Source organism: Mastomys coucha, unplaced genomic scaffold (assembly GCF_008632895.1).
Source record: "Mastomys coucha isolate ucsf_1 unplaced genomic scaffold, UCSF_Mcou_1 pScaffold6, whole genome shotgun sequence".
In the NCBI taxonomy this organism is placed as follows: Eukaryota; Metazoa; Chordata; class Mammalia; order Rodentia; family Muridae; genus Mastomys; species Mastomys coucha.
This window is the reverse complement of record NW_022196912.1, coordinates 33200720-33222001: the sequence shown is the minus strand read 5'-3', so window position 1 is coordinate 33222001 and position 21282 is coordinate 33200720. Positions and strand designations below refer to the sequence as shown.

The 21282-nt window shown below is 37.0% G+C and overlaps 1 protein-coding gene and 1 long non-coding RNA gene across 5 annotated transcripts in view; one reads left to right on the top strand and one right to left on the bottom strand.

Moving 5' to 3' along the window:
• The window catches only part of Smc6 (structural maintenance of chromosomes 6), a 61496-nt gene that overhangs the window by 7756 nt on the left and 32458 nt on the right, over nucleotides 1-21282 (bottom strand). For all 4 annotated transcript variants that reach the window (XM_031357544.1, XM_031357545.1, XM_031357546.1 and 1 more), the window contains exons 18-24: nucleotides 19534-19669; nucleotides 18459-18539; nucleotides 17397-17567; nucleotides 15519-15656; nucleotides 12671-12816; nucleotides 8755-8880; nucleotides 4131-4236 (exon numbers count right to left, since the gene is read on the bottom strand). In XM_031357544.1, the coding sequence (XP_031213404.1) occupies nucleotides 4131-4236; nucleotides 8755-8880; nucleotides 12671-12816; nucleotides 15519-15656; nucleotides 17397-17567; nucleotides 18459-18539; nucleotides 19534-19669 (904 nt within the window). The remainder of the gene's footprint in view (nucleotides 1-4130; nucleotides 4237-8754; nucleotides 8881-12670; nucleotides 12817-15518; nucleotides 15657-17396; nucleotides 17568-18458; nucleotides 18540-19533; nucleotides 19670-21282) is intronic.
• On the top strand, nucleotides 425-20493 carry LOC116080885. Its single transcript, XR_004114653.1, has 4 exons — nucleotides 425-534; nucleotides 2741-2766; nucleotides 14810-15062; nucleotides 19902-20493. It is a non-coding gene; the product is annotated as an uncharacterized LOC116080885 (long non-coding RNA).

Here is a 21282-nt window from a genome sequence, read left to right as displayed (position 1 = left end):
CTTTCTAATATCATGAAACACTCCTTTTGGTCTCTAGTGATCTTGTGTCTGCGTGAACCTGGTTTTGTTATTAGTAGCAGTTTGTAAGCTTTCTTATCTAACTGCATGGTATGCCTTTGCTCTATGTTTTTACTTAGGATCCCCCTCAGACCTTATGGTAATATATTTAAAGTCTCTTTAAACAGACTTTGATTCACAATCTTATATACATAGACAATCTTTGTTTTTAATACATCTCTAGTCCACAAAGGCCTAATGTAACTATGGGTAACTTTAGGTTTTACTTCTCCCTAGTGTTTGTCCTTCATGTTCTTTGTTGTCTTCCCTCTTCTGTTTATTAGCATAACATGGCCTCTAATTTGTGTTAATCTTCCCTGTCTGAGCATTCCAAATGTGACTACATACATACCTGGCTTCTCACTAAGCCTTCACTTGACATTCTTCTAGTGGTTGCTCTCTAAACAGTGTAGCCCTGATGTTTTGGTCTATCATAGATTAATATCCTTCTTGAAATATTGAAGAATCTCAGAACAGGTAAGTTTGATGATCTTGACCCATAAGTATTTTGGTTCAGAATGTTTTTCTGTTCTTTGTTCACTCTGTTCTTAGTGGAACTCCAATTTCATACACACAAAACCTGCTGACTCCTTTCTGTCTCTTCATCTCTGCTATGTGCTTTTTGGTTTTGTTAGTTTTATTTTGATGTTGTGTAAATTACCTAAGATATTGCATTCTATCTTACTTGAACTTGGTTAAATTTATCTTTAGCTACAGTGAATTGGCTGTTAAACCAATCAATGAGTTTTTCACATCAGGTAATTACATTTTCAAAGTTTTAGAGCCCATGTTTCATGTGGACTACAAGTCTGTGTTGAAGACTGCACCTTATTTACAGGTAACTCTTAAGTCATAAAACTATGATCTTGGGCTAGCAAAATGGCTAAGTGGGTAAAAGCACTGACTGCTCTTCTGAAGGTCGTCCTAAGTTCAAATCCCAGCAACCACGTGTTGGCTCACAACCACCCATGAGATCTGATGCCCTCTTCTGGTGTGTCTGAAGACAGCTACAGTGTACCTATTTATAATAATAAATAAAATCTTAAAAAAAAAAAAAAAAAGAAGGGAAATGAAATCTACAATCTCTTGTAACTACCATCAGGAGTTTGAGTCTACTCTTGCTTTTCCTTTAAGTCATATTTCCAAGCTTTATTTATCTAATTTTTATTGCTTAGAAATAAAAAGAATAAAACAAACAAACAAAACCCAATAGGACCAGCAACATGGCTTAACATGTATAAGTGCCTAGGCCAAATCTAAATTTTATTCTTAGAAACTCACATGGTAGAAGTAAAGAAAAAATTCCTACAAGCTGTCCTTGGGTCTGTATACTTAACCTGTAACATGTAATCTCAAATGAATGCAGCAATATTTTATAAAGATACAATAAACTGCACATATTTAAAATGTGAGATTTGATTAAGTTTTAGAAAATATGTTTATGTACAAAACTGCAATTCAAAATACGAAACACACCCATCACTTTTTAAGTTTCCCTTGTGAACCTTCGAAATCTCTGCTTGGCATCCATGGATCCGGATGTCTCTAATGGAACCTTACTATCTGTGACTCAGCCTTCAGTTAATGGAAGTCTTCAAATGTTGTTCTTCCTTTTCATAGTTATTATAATGGTTTTAGCATTTTACATACAATTTTTGCATTTCCATATATGTATTTGAACCAGGTTACCAATTTCTTCAAAAAACGACTGTGGCTACTTTAATACAAAATGTCAGCATTTCTTCTAGGTTCTGCCCAACAGTTACCTAGCAACAGCCAGGTACACGTCTAACTTCTATAGGAGTGTTTTGGCTTCCCTTTCTCTCTCTCTGTTCCCCACCCCCACCTCCCATCTCTCTCCTTGTGATCCCAGCCAGCCCAGGCTCTTCCCTTTTTGTTCTTTTCTTCTTGCGCTTTCCTCTCTCTTTCTGTCCTTCCCTGTCACCTTTCTTTCCCAGACTGCCTTCTTATGCTCCAAATAAACTTCATTTTATACTAGACCCATCCTATGCCTAGTGCCTTGGGGGTTGGGGATGAAGGATGTCTCAGCATGGGCCAGCTAAGGCATCCCCTCCCACTGCATCACACTGCATTTTACAGAACATACTATGAATGGTGCTGAATTTATAGGTCAATTTAAGAGCTGAAATTTTGACATGTTGAATTGTGTGTTGTATGTATGCATGCTTGTATATACAAATGTGTGTGCAGTGAATATATATGTGTCAGAAGTGTTTTCCTCAGTCTCCTTTATTCTTTTTTGAGATAGGGTTTCTTATTAAATGTGGAGTCCACTAACTCAGACTTGTTAGCCCCAAGAATTCACCTAACTATGTCTCCCAAGCACTGGGACTAGTGCTGCTGGAGACCCAAATTTGAGCTCTAATGCTAGCACAACAAACAATTTACTAGATGGGATATCTTCCCAGGCCTTGCAGCATCTTTTGAGCCATAAAAACCACAGATTTCTCATTTATATCTTCATTAATCTCTCACTACATTTTTTAGCTTTTCAGAGAATAATTCTAGACATTTTTGTCAGATTTCTGTGTTTTACATCTTAATGCTGTTATAGTTTTTGATCATGTTGCTAATATATGAACATATAGTTCATTTTTGGATCCTGACTCTGCCTGTAACCCCGCTAGTTACTTCTAACCAATTACTGTTGTTTGTTTTGTAGATGTCGCCACCAGGTTTTCTCCACAGGTGAGCATGTTAATTATAAATATAAGCATGTTAATTATAAATATAAGGAATTTTACCTCCTCTTTTGTTCCATGATTTTGGTTAGAATAACTGGTACAATAATAATAATAAACAGTAAGCATGGGCAACATGCTTGACTCCTAACCTTATGCTTGGTGTTTTGTATATGAACAGACACAGACAATAAAATAGCCCACCAAGGTGGAGCAAGTTTCCATTTGATTAGGATGATCAAGGCTGACTGACAAGTTAATCTGGGAGAAAGCTGGACCAGAGTAGATTTGTAGTTTTACTAAGACTTAAGTGATTTCACCTGTATTAGTTCCTTTGGCTAACCATGTAAATTTTAGCCCTCAAGAATTAACTGAAATACTAGTCATGCGCCTAGACATTCCCCAAGTCCTGCTGTCTTGTCTCAGTCTCATTCATAACCACCAATATTCCAAGCTTAGTAAACACCTCCAGGAAAGAAAACATCCAGCAATGTTAGCTTCCTTTGGACAGACGCTCCCACTTCTTGGAATTTCAATTTATCTAGCTGCTGTTGCTTCTCCAACTTTCCAATGTCTTTAAAAGTTAAGAGTTTTTTGTAATTTCCTTGGATTTCTTATACTTTTGCAGTAAAAACAATGGGTTATCATGACAAACTACATCCCAAACCACAGGCCTAATTCTTCCCAGGACCTTCAAATCTGGATCTTTAAATGATTGGATCTCAAAAAAAAAAAAAAAAAAAAAAAAAAAATGAGTGGAGAGATGGTAACCAAGATTTACCAATGGAAATTTAAACAAAGACCAGTAAAATTAACTTCCTAGTTTGGTTAAACATAGCACCTAGTATTTACTGTGAATATTAGACTAGGATAAAATTATGGTAGCAAGAGCAACAATTACAAAGTGGGTTACTTTTTTCAACTTAATCCTTATCATCACACTACACTCTTTGTACACATTTCTATAACCACAGAATCTATAAAGGTGAATACAACAGATAATTAAATTACAAGGTATAAATTTCATGGTTTCCCAGTGAGGCTACAGACAATGGACTCTCTGTAATGCTACATAGTGCTGGGCAAAAACCTAAAACAGAGTGGATTGACAAGGTAAAGTCTTGATATAATAAAAATAAAACTGTCCTCCTTAGCATCCTAAGAAAACAATGTGATTGTCTCTAGAAACTCTAGGCTACTACCTGTATAAACAGCAACCTAATGTTAAACATACTAGCAAAGACCATCTTTAACTTAGAAAAAAGTTCCTGTGTTCTACAGATAACAGGGTAAGGTCAGAAGGAAAGGAAAGGAAAGAAGAGAAAAGAAAAGAAACAACTAATGATGAAGATACTTCATCAAGATACTTACTGATATACTAAGAGTTTCATTCTTGTGGTCAAAATTCATTTTTCCACAATAAGCACGCTGAGACAATAAGTTGTCAAAGTATAATTTGCATCGTAATGTCAAACACCTTCAAAAAAGTAATTTGGCACATTATAATACAGAACAGTATTCAACATGGTATAAAATAGGTGGATTTAAGTTGATTTCCTCCATGTTTTTAATATGTATCTGTATCTGGATTTTATCAAGTTCATTAATAGTATACAAAAGCAGAAAAATGAATAATAGTATCATTTCACATTTAACATGCCCCATTATGACAGTCATCCAATATAAATGTATTAGTCACCCAAATAATTTATTCTAGATATTATTACTCTCATGTGTAAAACAAATCTTGTCCTTAAAGGAATTAAGCTTTAGAGACATGAAAGTACATATGCATCTCATTTATCTGCCAGTTTCCCCAAGTTCATACTGGAAAAAAAGGTAAGGGTAATGCTTTATCCCTTGTTGGTATAACACAAGTTCCATTATTTTTCTACTGTGAGATGACACTGGACTACATTGTAAAGGAACTTTCTCCTGCCTCAGTTACTTTTTCCTGCTAAGTTTTTGTATGTATATACATGTGCACACATGCATGTGCCAGAAAACCTCACCTGCCATTGTTTGGTGCTATCCACTTTGGTTTTTTTGTGTATATGTTTCTAGATTTTTATGTTTATGGGTATTTTGCCTGCATGTTTGTCTTTGTTCCACATACATTCAATATCGACAGAGGCCAGAAGAGGACAAGAGATCCCCTGTGAATTGAGTTGTAGATGGTTTATAAGCTGCCACGAGGGTGTTGGGAATTGAACTCCACAAGAGCAACCAGAACTCGTAACTGCTGAGCCATTCCTCCAGCTCCATCAACCTTATTTCTGACAGTCTTTCATTGCTCTAGAGCTTGCCTACTTAGCTAGCTGTTTTATTAGCCCCACAGAGCCTACTATTCCTACTTCCCCATTAGCAAAATTATAAATATACACTATGGTGCCTGAGTCTTCTGTGTTCAGCTTTTATATAGGGCACAAAATAGGTGCTCAAACTCAGGTCCTCATGCTTACATAGCAAGAGCTTTACTGACTGAGCTACTCCCACCTTCAATTCTTATCTTTACCACGGTGGAGTTACTCAGACTGTCCCAGATTTTGCTAATGAAAGTCCTTTAAGCTATTGATAAATTGTTTCTCCACACGTCAAAGAGCCAATTCAAGCCAGATTAGATTATATTAAATACAGGTTTATTGGGAAGCTGCTCAAGGGTGAGTTCACTAGCCCCAAGGACCTAAACCAGGAGGTCAGGTCAGCATAGGGGGATAGGGGGTGAGAAAGAGGAAGGGCATATGCAATCAGAGAGTGAAGAGGAGGAGTGGAGACCAAGATGTCTGGATTATATAGGGAAGAGCTTCCTGGAGAAAGGCAGCCCAGCACATTGGCTGGAAAGTTCAGGGTTGGGAGCCCGGTATGCCAGGTAGGGCCTGAGGGATGCTGGGAGAATCTGAAAACCCAAGCATGTCTGCTTTGATATGTAAAATGAACCTCAGTTCCTTGTCCTTGGGTCTGAAAGTAAACAGCCATCTCCTAAGTCTGTCTTCTCTTTGAGGGGGTGGTTGGAGCTTGGGGGAAAGGGTGAGCCACAACAAGAGACTTATCTATACCTTCCCCATGCAGATCTGCTATTAGCTTCTTCTCTCCATGGATCCTGGTTCCTTTTACTGAGGGCACAGTAAAAGTAGGGTCTGGGCTAGAGAAAACTGGCAATTTTTTTTATCATCCTTACTCATTAATGAGTAGATGCTTCATTTCCTCAAAGTAACCATAAATATTTCTCCACTGTTTCCTGTCCTAAACTACACTCTCTCTTTCCATACTAGAGAATAGGGAAGCCTGAATTTTCTTAGTTTCTTTTGCTACCACAGTACTGGTAATTAGATTTCAGAACTCACTAGCAAAAGTCCTTCAATACTCCAATATATTTATTAGCTGCTTCCATTCACAGGACTTCCATCAAACTGTCCTAAAGTATGAAGGTAAGAGAGAGAAAAATGGTTCTAACATGCTGGCTGTTTTTATTTCATAACTGAGTAAACAATGTAGAAAAACCTCTCAGTGTCAAGGGGTCTGACAATGCAACAATCAGAAACAACCTGGGAAATGGGCCTAAGTGTGCCTGTGATAGATTATCTGTACTGGGCTAGTAGGCCAGCCTAAACGCAAGCAGCACCACTCCTTGGGCACAGTGTAACAGCATGCACTCACACTTCCTTAAAAACACAACCAGCTGCTGAGAATCCCTGCTGCTCTGATCTGTGAGCTGAAATAAACCCTTTCTCTCATAAGTTGCTTTTATCAGAGTATTAATCATAGCAACAGGAACAGGAACAAAGACATACCACCCACCCACACCCAACCACCCACACAGTACTTTTACAGAGATTATTTAAATACCATTTCTGTTTAGCAACAGAAAAACAAAACTATACATCAGGAAAACATGTAAATAATATCAGAAACTATATTTAATTTTTCTAATCCTATTCAAAACCCAGACAAACTATTTTGACTGGACTCCAAATAGCAAAGGCAGTTCCAGTCAAAATGATCTCTGAAAAATAGGAAAAAAGTTAAGTGGCTCCCTATAAGTACCCTCAAAATTCCCCCTACATGGAACCTAGTATTTAAGGGGGAAAGTCTAGAGAGCAGAGCACTAGAGGGCTTCTGTGACAACTGTGGAGGATGTATGAGGACTGAGCTCCACTACAGACCTGAGTACCAACCAGCGCACACTCTCTGGAGACCACCTGAGCCTGAGGTGGAAAGGAAACAGTAACAGAAACAACTGGAAGAAGCACCACAGAAACCTCAAAGGCAAGGACAGTTCATGTCTTGCGGACTAGTAAACAATCTGTACTCAACAACTGTGCCAGGAGGTGGTGGTGCATGCCTTTAATCCCAGCACTTGGGAGGCAGAGGCAGGAAGATTTCTGAGTTCAAGGCCAGCCTGTCTACAGAATTGAGTTCCTGGACAGCCAGGGCTATACAGAGAAACCCTGTCTCGAAAAAACAGAAACAACAACAACAATTAAAAGACATACCCAAAGATGCAGAGTCTCTCAGGAGTAAATAGATCTGCCCCCCTTGCACCAAAGAAGCAGGCAAAAAAAAAACAAAAAAAAACCAAACCTGGAACATGATTGTTAGGGGATATAACCTGTTTTCCTCAGACAGTCCCCTGTGATGCTTTGTATTTCTCTTTATAGCCCAATATCTACTAATGTGTTTTTGTTTATAGTGTGTATACATGTGTGTAGAGGAAGCCTGAAGCTCATAACAAGTGTGTTTCCTTAACCAACCTACCGCCTTAACACCTCCCCCCCAACCCTCTTTTATTTTGTATTTCCAGCCAGTGTCTTTTGCTGATCCAGAAGCTCATCAGTTTGGTTAGGCTGCCTGGTCAGTGAATTTCAGGGATATACACTTGTCTACCTCTCACCAGCCCAGTACTGGGGTCAGAGGAATATGAGACTACATGGGGACTTTTATATGCTTCTAGGCATCCAATCTCAGGTCTTCACGTTTCGATGGGCACTTCAACAACTAAGTCATCTTCCTGACCCCAAAATTGTACAATTTTAAGGCAACAGAAATAAATAGAAACATACATAGCTATTTTATATGTGGGGAAATTCAGAGGTAGCATTACTTTTTTATGTTTGTTTATTTGGGGTATGTGTGTGTACTGTACGCTGTGGCATGGCATGTGGAGAGCAGGGCAGTTTGCAAGAGTCAGTCTTTTCCTTTCACCATTGAGTCTTGAGATTGACCTTACAAGCGAGGTTTGGTGGCAGGCCTTTGTACCCATCATGCTGGTCTATAGGTGAGATGTTCCATCATAGTCTTCAACTAAATGATAGTAAACATCGGAATGCCATGTTTACAGTTGTTGAACTTTTTTTTTCCTGGTTTTTCGAGACTTGGTTTCTTTGTATAGCCCTGGCTGTCCTGGAACTCACTCTGCAGACCAGGCTGGCCTCAAACTCAGAAATCTGCCTGCCTCTGCCTCCCAAGTGCTGAGATTAAAGGTGTGTGCCACCACTGTCCAGCTTGGGTATGTTATTAATAGTTCCTTTCCTTGATCTAGCCCCCAGCTACATCAAGCACAGTTATAAACACTGAAGATACTGCAGTAAATAAAATAGGTTTGTAATCAAGGCGCTACATACACCATAACAGCAGATCACGGTAAAGGAGCTGAGCTACTGCTTTAGTAAGTCCCCCTAACCTCCCTTAGAAACATGCAATGTCCAAGAGTGAAATGACTGTTTCATACCACAGAGTTCCCACTCAAACCACCTCCTAGGCAATCAACATCTGAGAGTTAAGTAGTAAAAGTTGCCTAACACTGGAAAAGCTGGCTGAGCTTGCTGTTAAGGTCCTTTCAGATCAACATTCTGCTTTAACGACAGATTCTAAATGCTAATGTGGCTCATGCTTCCACAGTACCTCATAGAGCTGAACTGAGGAAAGATATGATCATTACTCATACAGAAATAGTTGAAAACAAACAAAAAGAGACATACCTTTAAAATGCACTCACCTTCTAAATTGTTGGTATGTTTTGTACCTATGGGTCATTATTTCTTCTAGTAATTTAATGAACCTTCTTAAAGTTCTTACTTTATTATCCAGATCAAGATAGGTTTCTCTTGCTTCCTGGTACTGCCTATTTTATAAATAAAATAGTCAGTAAATAAATAAAAACACACAAATAACGTCTCAAATATATTTAACTGGAAAGAAAAGGAAAAGGAGGTAATGTAGAGGATCTAAGAACAGCCGATTCTATGAATTTCTAGTCAAAGTATATTCCCACAAAGAATGAATGTTACAGGAGACAATACAACTGTGAAGAGGAAAAAACAAAGTCCAAGCCTTAGAAAATACAGTAAGACTGAAAACATATGTGCATAAACACTCAGGTAAGGCTTAGGGGTGGGAGATCTTAGAAAATACTAGTAAACTGACACCTTTTAAAAACACCAAGTTGCCAGGCAGTGGTGGCACACGCCTTTAATCCCAGCACTTGGGAGGCAGAGGCAGGTGGATTTCTGAGTTCAAGGCCAGCCTGGTCTACAGAGTGAGTTCCAGGACAGCCAGGGCTACACAGAGAAAACCTGTCTCAAAAAAACGGAAAAACAAAAAACAAAAAACAAAAAACCAAAAAAACACCGGAGTTATACCAGAAGGTTTTCTTAGTAATAGATGTCAGTAAGAGAAAGAAGGGACATAAGGTCAATATTGGGATCCCTCCATCCTAAACAAGCTATGAGGTAAGGAAGGCATGGCTACTCAAAAGTGCCAAAAATGGAAGGAAAACCTGCAGCCTGATGTACAGATAGGTATCCCCATGCCAGGTTCAAAGGGTTTAAGAAATCCAAACTCACGACTTGGTGATTACACAACAAGAATTGTTAGTCACTCCTCAGCTCATTCATACATATATATGCGTACATGCACACATACATATATGCATAGATACATATGTAGAGAACTGCAGTACTGAGGATTGAACCCTGAGCCCTGGGTATGCTAGGTTAAGTATACTACTTTTGAGTGGCATCCACAGCCAAATAATGCAGTTTAGAAACTTTTTTAGAGATGTACTGCCTACAAAAATTTCTTAATAGTAGGATTCTTCCCCACTGTTTTGAAAATGAAGCTGAGATCACTTGCTTTGTCAAACTTGTATTTTTTTCTCTTTTTAAAGATTTCTTTATTTTATGTATGAGTACACTGTAGCTGTCTTCAGACATACCAGAAGAGGGCATCAGATCCCATTTCAGATGTTTGAGAGCCACTAGGTGGTTGCTTGGAACTGAACTCAGGACCTCTTGAAAAACAGTCAGTGCTCTTAACCACTGAGCCATCTCTCCAGCCTCAAACTTGTTTTTTTTTTTCCTTAAAGATTTATTTATTTATTTATATGTAAGTACACTATAGCTGTCTTCAGACACTTTTTCTTCTCTCTCTGGACCAGCTTGCTGGCTCATTCACTATAGCTGTCTTCAGACACCCCAGAAGAGTATCAGATCTCATTATGGATGGTTGTGAGCCATCATGTGGTTGCTGGGACTTGAACTCATGACCTTCGGAGGAGCAGACAGCACTCTTAACTGCTGAGACATCTCTTCCGCCCTCAAACTTGTTTTTAAAAGAGATTTATTGTGTGTATGTTCATGTGGCACCATGGCCCATGTGGGAGTTAGTCGATAATCAATGAAGTCAGTGCCTTCATTGATGTGAATCCTCGTTGAGCTACCTTGCTGGACCTTTCTAGCCTTTTGTAACCCCAAAAGGGGGGTTTGTAGAAAAGTTCTAACCTTTCTATTTTTTTTTTTTTTTAACCATTCTTCAGAGCTGTATACTGTTAACATTTCATTTTCTTTTAAAGAAGAATAATACCTACTTAAGGAACTGGTACAATATTTTCTCATTTTAGATTGTTACATTATAAATGCAGTGACTCATTTAAAATTGCAACAAATATTCTGTTAAGCATTTTAATTTATACTGATTAAATGCTTTTCAGAATAGTTTAACAACTATAAACTATTTCCTCTAATTCTATTTATTATAGATTTTTTTAATTGGATATTTTATTTATATTTCAAATGTTATCCCTTTCCCAGTTTCCCCCCATCCCAGAAACCCCATATTCCATCCTCCCTCTCCCTGCTCCTATGAGAGTGTTCCTCCACCCACTCGCAGCTCCCCACCCTCGATTACCCTACACTGGGGCATCTATCAAGCCTTCATAGGAGCAAGGACCTCTCCTCCCATTGATGCATGACAAGGCCATCCACAGCTACATATGCAGCTGGAGCCATGTGTATTCCTTGGTTGATGGCTTAGTCCCTGGGAGCTCTGGGGGTTCTGGTTGGTTGATATTGTTGTTCTTCCTATGGGGGGTTGCAAACCTTTCAACTCCTTCATTTCTTTCTATAACTCCTCTATTGGGGACCCCACAATCAGTCCAATGGTTGCCTGTGAGTATTCGCCTCTGTATTTGTAAGGCTCTGGCAGGGCCTCTCAGGAGACAGCCATATCAGGCTCCTTTCAGCATGCACTTGCTGGCATCCACAATAGTGTCTGTATATGGGAAGGATCCCCAGGTGGGGCAGTCTCTGGATGGCCTTTCCTTCAGTCTCTGCTGTACAAAGTAGAGTATTTTGTTCTCCTTCTAGGAACGAAGAAGGAACGAAGTATCCACACTTTAGTCTTCCTTCTTCTTGAGCTTCATATGGTCTGTGAATTATATCTTGGTTATTTGGAGCTTTTGGGCTAATACCCACCTATCAGTGAGTGCATACCATGTGTGTTCTTTTGTGATTGGCTTACCTTACCAGGATAATATTTTCTAGTTCTATTTGCCTAAGAATTTCATAAATTCATTGTTTTTAATAGCTGAGTAGTACTCCATTGTGTAAATATACCAGATTTTCTGTATCCATTCCTCTGTTGAAGGACATTTGGGTTGTTTCCAGGTTCTGGCTATTATAAATAAGGCTGCTATGAACATGGTAGAGCATGTGCCCTTATTATATGTCAGAGCATCTTCTGGGTATATGCCCAGGAGAGGTATAGCTGGGTCCTCAGATAATACTATGTTCAATTTTCTGAGGAACTACAAAACTGATTTCCAGAGTGATTGTACCAGCTTGCAATCCCACCAACAATGGAAGAATGTTCCTCTTTCTCCACATCCTCTCCAACATCTGCTGTCACCTGAGTTTTTTATCCTAGCCATTCTGACTGGTGTAAGGTGGAATCTCAGGGTTGTTTTGATTTGCATTTCCCTGATGACTAAGGATGTTGAACATTTCTTTAGGTGCTTCTTGGCCATTGGATATTCTTCAGTTGAAAATTCTTTGTTTAGCTTTGTACCCCATTTTTTAGTAGGGTTATTTGGTTCTCTGGAGTCTAACTTCTTGAGTTCTTTGCATATAACAGATTGTTATAGATTCTTACATTTGATTTTTGTAACAAAACCTAAGTTATTATGGAAAATGAATAAATTAAGGCTAAAGAAAATTTGATAATTGTCCAAATTATAAGTCTTGTAAGTAAACAGCAAAACTGAAAACTTCTCTATTGCTCTTAAAGCCTTTCTTTTTATCAGTAATATAAGAATACCCATTTCACTAAGACTTCAATGACCTGAAGTATTAATGTTTTTATTTCATTCATTTTCATGTAATGGAAAATAGCTCCTAATTAGTTTGATTTGCAGTTTTTGATCACCCGTGAAACTAAATATTTTTCTGTCCATGAGTAATAATATAAACTGCATTCATGCCATTAAAGGTACTGTTCATTGTTATATGTTCATCACAGTACTTCAGTACAATTACATACCAATAGCATCCCTCCATCCAAATTAAACTTATATATAAAACATGTATTAATAATATCTATAGATAATACACTAAAATAGAAAATTAATAACCACTTACTTCATTATTTCCTCCCGATCTCCATGACTAGCATGTTCTGCCTGAATTTTTTGTCTTAATCGATTAATTTCTTTGTCTAGAATTGATGCAGATTTTTTTACTTCTATCCGTTCTGGGCAGATCTGTCTTGCTTGTGACATTTTCTCCTAAGAAAATAGATGTTTAGGTCTTAAAATTTTTCTTGATATTATAATTCATTATATTAATTATATCAAAATATGCAAAGTAAAATGAGCTTAGATTTAAGACATAATTACTATCAGCATTTTTTATAGATTTATTATATTTAATTATGTGTATGTCCATGAGTATAGATGCCTGTGGAGGCCAAGTATGCTGGATCACCCTGGAGCTGTAGTTATAGCCAGCTGTTAACATTAGTGTGGGTGCTGAAAAGTAAATTCAAGTCTCTTAGCACGCTCTGTTGAGCCAGCCGTCTACCCTACATTAAGTGTTTCTATCCATGTTTTACATTGAAGAAACAAAGTTAAACGTCATTAGAAATGCTCAAGGAAAGTATATCCCTGTGCACAAGACTAACAACTTGTAAGAACTCTACCACTTCCTACTAAAAAAAAAAAAGTAAGATAGTGATATCAGGATGTTGAGGCTGGTGGCAGCTTCCCATGCAATTTAGAGTGTAGTCTGAACAAGAGAGGCATGGAAAACACAAATAGACCATCTTGTTTATATGCAATAAAGAAAATACTAAGTATTTTCTTATACAATATAGATTTTATACCATAATCTACTATGTCTGAAACAAATATGGAAACAAATTAAGAGTTCCACTCATTTTCCTTGTGACATAAAGCAAAGATGGAATCCACCACATACAACAGGACAGCCTTCAATTACTCCCTAAAAACACAGTGCCTATTTAGCTGTGAACATGTACAGTTGGAAGGCATTAAACTCAGTCCGTATACACCCCAAAAATGCATAGTCATAGAGCTGACATTACGTGGCATGCCCTTAAAAAGGTTTGCAAACTGAGAGCCAGTTTCTCAACCACTAAGACACAGTCGAAGACTATCTGATCTAGTTAGCCCTCACGTTCTTAGAGACACTAAGTCTCTTCTGTCAATTCTCAGAAGCACATGTTACCTTGCATGAAACAAAAATGCAAGACAATTTGTTTTTCTCTAGAAACATGACATGGAAGAAAAAGGGTCTTAAGGAAAGATGGGAACAAAAGAGTACAGGAGAAAAAGGAGAGAAGAGAGACAAGGGAGAATAGGGAGCAGAAAAGAACTAACCCAAAGGAAACATTCATAGAAACCTCAAATGGAAGCCTATCACTCTATAGCTAATTATTAAAAACTAAAAAAATAGAGGTTGTATGGAAACCAAACACAACAGACATTTCTTAACATATATACACACATGAAAAACGCCTAAGTCACCAAGTTAACAGGGAGACAAAGCCCCAATTAAACATTGCTTGCCACTAAATGAAACCTCTAATTCCAGAAATGGGTTACATCTAATTAAACTGTTGGCCTAGGGGACCTCTTGGAAACTACCAAGTAATCCAGGCTACTGCCAAGGCTCTTGGCTGCTCTCAATAAACTGATGGTAAGGCCCTATTGCTGAAGACAAGATCTACACAAATCACTGAACATGGAGAAGTCTAACTGGTGTCTACCTAGAGACTTCACCCCAAATGACGTGTTCATAGTACTGGAAGGTATGCTACAAAATACCAGAGTTAAACACCCAGCTATAGACTCTTAAGTCCACAATAGTGACCTTCATACAATATACACTGGTACAATGATGGCACAAAAGTTGAAGTAACTAATCATTATATGATTAGGATTAAGGCCCACTCCATGAGATGGAACCCATACATTGTATTGATTGCCTGATGACAAAGAACCTGAGACTAGATAGGACAGGGACCTAGGGGAAAACCCAATACTACTGTTCTGCTAAAGGAACATAGCAATATAATGTCTCCTGACAACATTCTGATATATTCGTCAACTGGTGCCTTGTTCAGCCATCATCAGAGAAGCTTCCTCCTGCTGCAGACGGGAACAAATAGAGACCCAGAGCTGGACAATGTGCAGTGAGTGAGAGACCCTGGAACACACCATCCTAAAAGGGACATCTTTTTTAAATTCCTCCATGCAGGGATCAGGACCTCCGCAGAAGAGGAGGCAGAAAGATTTTAACTCATTGGGGATAGAGAACACCAAAGAAACAACGCATTCCAGACACAGGACTGATATTTAAGCCAGATGGGGTCCCAGGCCTGAGACATGACACCATGCCTAAGCCAGAAGCTATCTCCAAATGATTACTACCTACAAAGCAAAAACTAGTTTTCTACAAAAGACTCGCTGGATATACTAGTTACACTCATGGATAAGTCCCATGCCCAGCAGTAAGTAAACGGCTAACACAAAACAAACTCATTGAAGGTTTTGTTGCCTCTAACACTTTCTCGGGGCTTTTTACAGACTTTTTGCTTATACATTATAACTTCAAATTTTGTTGTGGGATTTCTGTGTGTGAAAATGTGTGTCTCGGCATCTATATGAATTTTATGTGTTTTCTTTGGTTCCTTATTTTCTGTTGTTTTGGTTTTTTATTATTATTAGATGTCTGTTTACTTTCTAATAAGAAAGAAAATATATGGATTTGGATGGGAGAAGTGGGGAAGATCTAGGAGGAGTTGCGGAGGGGAAACGGTAATCAGAATATATTTATGGAGAAAAAAATCTAGTTTCAGTGAAAAAGTAAGAATAACAAAAACTAGAAAAATTACAAAAATTTTAACAATTTACATTGTAGATAAAATAATCTGGGAGGAAAAACAAAACAAAAATCACTGGATAACCTGTAACTCCTTTTCCTTCATGTCAAGTTCTCTTCTCTTTTTATTTAAGGTATCCAAATGTTCTTTCTGTTTATCTTCATAATGCTGCTTTCCCCGCTTCTGGCTATCCACTTCAGAGTCAGCAAGATTTAGCTCATCCTGTTTTAATAAAGACAAAACAATCTATAAAGAAAGGATCATTAACAGTAGGGTGGGTGCTCTGGAGCTTTTGACAATAGTTAGGAAACAACTTGGTTGATAAAGTGTACTTTTCAGTGAGGAAAAAAAAATCCCCTGGTCAAGATCTCAATAATCACTAACAACCTCCCCAGCATGGAGGACACTCCTACGCACAAGTATATTTTATCTGCTAACATATCACGGTGGGAGCATTAGCAATACAATTACTTTGCTAGAAAAGCATCTTGGTTCTGTGACTGACAGCTACTGTGACATTCTGAGAAGGGGGAAAAACTTTCTGCTAGTACTTGCTTACAAACAGGTTTACCAAAGGACACACCTCCTACCTTTCAATGACTTGAAGCGAAGGCAAAAAGCTAAGATAAAAAATTCTTGTTGCCTTTTATTGAACTTACTTAAGAACTCCCAAGTCCAGGGCTTCTTTGATCTTAGCTATTAATTAAGCACAGAGGATTCAAAATCGAATTCAGAGCACAATACAATATAAGCAGAGAGAAGCAGCTCAGGGGTACAGTGCTTACATAGCATACAGAAAGCCCTGAGTCTGTCCCAGCCACATACAAAGCAGAGACAAGAACAAATGAAACAAGCCCCAAACACAGCTTGTTCTTCATTCTTAAGTCTCCTGAGGACATAATTTATCTGCTAACCTTTCCTCTATTCTGCTTTAGTACATCATGATTCAAATTAAGTGACCCTGTTCAATTTGTTATTGGCATAAGATTTTAAATGTTACTTTACTTTTACAGTTGACACTGTTGCAATTCTTGAGCCCAAAATTCTATTTTACATATTCTTCAAGTTTTGACATTTAGTAGTTTCATTCCTTATTTTAAAACAAAATACTAACTTTATCTTTTTTTTCATTTTTGGGATTTTTTTGTATGTTAATGTTTATTTTCTGTTTTCTTAGTGAATATTATCTTTGTTTTTCTTCTACTTTAATGTTTAAATTGTACATCCCTAATAGTTCATTTACCAGTGAATTATGTTTTATCAATAAAATTTCAAATTCTGAAAATAGAGAATTACTCACAGAAATGGCATTGATAAGGTACAGGATAACAAATCTATCAAATATGGCCTAAAATTCAGTTTATTAATTTATTTATAAATAACTAATTTAATTAATTTATAATTACTTTAATTCAGCTCATTTTATTTCCACAAAGCTAGTCACAAATGCTAAAAATAAAGTACATGCTAAAAATAAAGTCAAAGAAAATCAGCTCATTGCCATGACTTTAATCCTACCATTTAGGAGGTGGAGGTGGAATGATATCTTAGTTCAAAGCCATCCAAGTTACATAGTGAGAACTTGTTTCAAAACATGTCAAAGAAACCAGCCTTAAAATCTACTGCAAAGTTCTGATAATTGGGTTAAGTAACATTTTTACTTCAAGCTGCCTTTCACAGCTGCTAAGCCATGAGTACAGAGTCAGGCAGGAACAGAAACAACAGGCATTCAAAGACACCCTTACTTCTGCTGCTTCTGGTGGACAAAGAAGCCGTTAACATAATACAATTATTTATCCTTTTAAAAACAAGAGCAGGCTATTTTGTATTAATTGACCTAATTTAACAACTTATGTTTATATTTATACCTGACCAGTAAGGATCTTTAAGGCAAGATACAATGAGTTTATTGAATAAGCTCTAACATAAAAGACATAAAAGAGAATAACAATTATTTAATACCTTAAGTGGATCTGCTAGTTCTGATAGCTGATTAATCTTCAATTTAATTGTATCATACTTATTTTCTGCTTCAATTTTTAGACTTTTAAGAATCTCCATGTTTTCTTTCTGTTGCTCCATATTTTTCTCCACCGTTTGCATTTTTATTTTATTTTCTTCAGCTTCATCTTCCTGATAACATTTTAAAAATATAGAGCTAAATTAAATACATTACCCAAAAGAAAAAGTATATAGACAATTCTGAGGAAAGGAAAGCAGAGTTCAGATGAAGAAACAAGCACACAAATATAGTCTAAGTGCGAGTTTATAAAGTAGAACACAAAGGCACAAAGGAAGAAATGTCGTTTGGCAGCCACGTAAGAAAATACTCAGTCTGAGAGCACACTCAAAAGCTACTGCATCGTCAGGATACGCTTAGTGGACGTCAGTGTGTATTTTGTGACAATCTGATAGTGGCTAAGTAAAAAAAAAACTTTAAGACATAACCTGTGTCTTTCAGGTAGTTTATCAATAAAGATAAAAAGCAGGAAACATGACTACTAACAAAACTCAATAGCCAAGAGCTCTGCAGCATAGGAACCTTCCTGCTTTGCCACTGCTTACGGCACGGAATATGCTACCATTCACTTAGGTAGGACATGAATTATTTGGTTTGCTGCATTCCAGAAAAAGTTAAATTGAATATCATAGATGGCTAAAAAATTTAAAATACAAAAAAAAATGTAAAAAATTAAGATGGAACCTAAATCTGGAAAATGAAACACACAAAGATCAACTCTGACTGAGGAGAAACACAGTCCTGACCTCTCAGTCCTTGCAGAGAAACTAACATTTACCTTATATGGTACAAAGAAAATCTATGATGCATACAAGCCATATACACAGAACATCGAGAATTCCAAATGGCATACTTCAGGTAAATTCTGACATGCTTTATAAATGGCAACAGCAATCATAAAGATAGCTAAAATTAAAGGATCTTTTTAAAAGTGAGACTTGTGAACCACTAAGCTAAGTTACTGTTTTATTCTTTAACATTTAAATTGAAGAAAAGTATTTTACCAAGGTTGCAATATCTACAGATTGGTGTTCTTCTATATTCTCAAGTTCCCGAATTTCAGAAATATTTTTTCTTATTTTCATCTAAAAAAGGAATTATACAGAGTTTAATAAAAACAAATATCCTTGCAAGTCTATATTAAACCACAAAGGTCTACTATGCATATAATAGAGCAGCATGCAATAGTTAACAAAGGGGCTATACCATTAGTAAATGAACCAAAGGAGATGCAAGTGTGCACCTGCATTCCACCTTGATCAATCTTACTCCTAATCCATTTCTACACAAAGATAGAATAAATCCACTTTAGGATTCAAAATGATCACACTGTCAAGTTGTTAAGTAAGAACGCTTTTCTAAAATACCCCAATTTTTCAAATTACTGAAGGATTACTATAAAAATCCAGTGTTTCCCAAAGAGCCAAATAATCCCTAGGAGGTCTGGAAGCCATGTAGTCAAACTTATTTTAAGAAAAGCACTGTAATGTTGTCCACCATTTTTACTAATGCTTTCTCTTAAATTTACAGGTAGCTTTTAACTATACCTAACATTATCAAAAATCAAAACTTGACATTCATTTTTAAAAAATTCAAAGTTACTGACAGATACAACACACACATGCTGGCTAATTTTATGTCAACCTGACACAAGGTAGGGTCATCTGGAAGAAGAAATCTTAATTTAAAAAAAAAAAACAGTCAGTGCTACCCTGGTCTGGTGACCCTGAGTGCTGAAAGAATGCAGACTGAACAAGCCTCGAGGAGAAAGCTAATAAGCAGCATTCCTCCATGGCTTCTGCCTCTAGTTCTTGCCTTGTGTTCCTACCCTGACTTAAATGATGGACTCTGATGTGGAATTTTAAGCTTGAAACAAAACATTCCCTCCCCGAGTTGCTTTTGGTTATGGTGCTCTATCACAGCAATAGATACGAATCCTAATTAATATAACACATAAATGAAAGTTCTTCCTAAGATTGGCTTGAAGTCAAAATATTTGAGAAGATGAATGACAAAATTATACAATTAACTCTGAAATGGTAAGTTGGAAAACCAAAAGGCCATTATTTAGTTTTTTACCTTTATTTCTTTATAATGTAGTTGGCACCTTTTAAGAAGTTCTTCATTGCGTTTAATATCCTTCTCAAGGGCAGAGAGACGGTGCTGAAGATTTATTATGTGGCCCTTTTTATTTTCAATCTCAGTCTCCAAGTCACTTGGTAGAGAAGATAAAAAATACTTTAACTCTCAGATATCTTGCTCCTTTACAAGAAAAGTTTGTAAGAACTTATTTACAGAACGCTATTCCATTAAAGCAGTTCTATAATCCTACCAAATTAAGAAGTTACAGTTATTAGTGAAAACTAGCAGAAATGTCAAAAGATCATGTAAAGAAGTTTTACTGATTATTGATTAGCAAGTGTTATAATATGAATTCTATGCTCTAGGAATTATGCATGGAGTTAGATGGAAGCAGAAACTGGATGAAGATTCAATCTGCCAAAGAGAAGACAGACTATCCTGCAACATTAAATGAACATGAAGAGGACAAGACACTTTGCCTCACAACTACAGGAACACAAATGTAGTTCTGGAAGAATGTTTTTACCAGCTAGGCTAGCTGGGGACGCATGTGTACACACACACACACACACACACACACAAAATGGTGAGAAGAGATTTAAATAGCTTAACAATTCTGAAAAACTGCTAAGAATATGTATGGAATAGAAGGAAAAGAGGACAAAGAGAAGGAAAATAAAGATGGCAACGAAGGGTCTCTTTGCAGCAGTCCAGCATATGTTGGACTAGTTTACACACAGACAAAGAACATTTGTTACCTAATGAGCTATGTATACAAGTTGCTTGAATCAGATGAATGTATTCCAAAGTAACTATCCGTCTCTAATTCTGCATTGTACTTTGCTGGCTTCCACAACACTGTTCATGTATAAATTACCCACTCCCTTTTAGCACATTTGGCAAGCACTAAGTATTTGTTTGAAGGAACAAATGAAGGCATAAATTCTAAAGTATACTACTTCAGTAATGTCTATCGATTTTTTTACCATGAGGTTCAATTTAATACACAAGTAATCAATCACTCTAAGAGCCTGCTTACATATCATACATACTTTTTCCTAACAAGAGACTGCCTTGGGATAAAAAAACTAGACCAAGTGCTATAACATCCATTTGGTGGGTTGTTTTTCTTCCTCCAACCTTTTTTCTACCACTTATCAAGAAATTTTAAATTTCCAAAGCCTTGAAATAACTTCATGCTACTTTTAATAATCACATGAAAAGTATTCATTATCTGAAAATGAGAAACTTCAACAAACCCTTCATTTTCTTCCACATGGAAGTCACTTAGAATCGTTCCTTTTGGCACAGCTCCTTTAGGTGACCCCTCTTCTCCTCCTTCCCTTCCTCTGGAGGGTGACTCTAGGACCTCAGGCATGGTAGGCAGTACTCTACTAAACTGACCTTTATCTGAAATTAATGTATCCTAAACATACTCTAAGTCATCAACTCATGCCTAAGCCATCAGTTCACAAAATGGCATTAGTTTACTTGGGAAATCATGCTATAGTATACAAAACTGTTTTCTGTAAATCCCTGTATGTTATTTGGACATGATCTTTTTTTTTTTAAGTCCTCAATTTGTCTTCTCTTTCAGCTCTATTTTCCCAGGCTGGTGTTTTAAATGTATTAACTGACCTTTCTTGTTCTCTCAAACAATGTAACTCTACAAATAAGACAGATAAGGAAGTCTGTGTCTGAAAGACCATGCTGGACTCTTTTGCTAATTAAAAAAAAAAAAAAAAA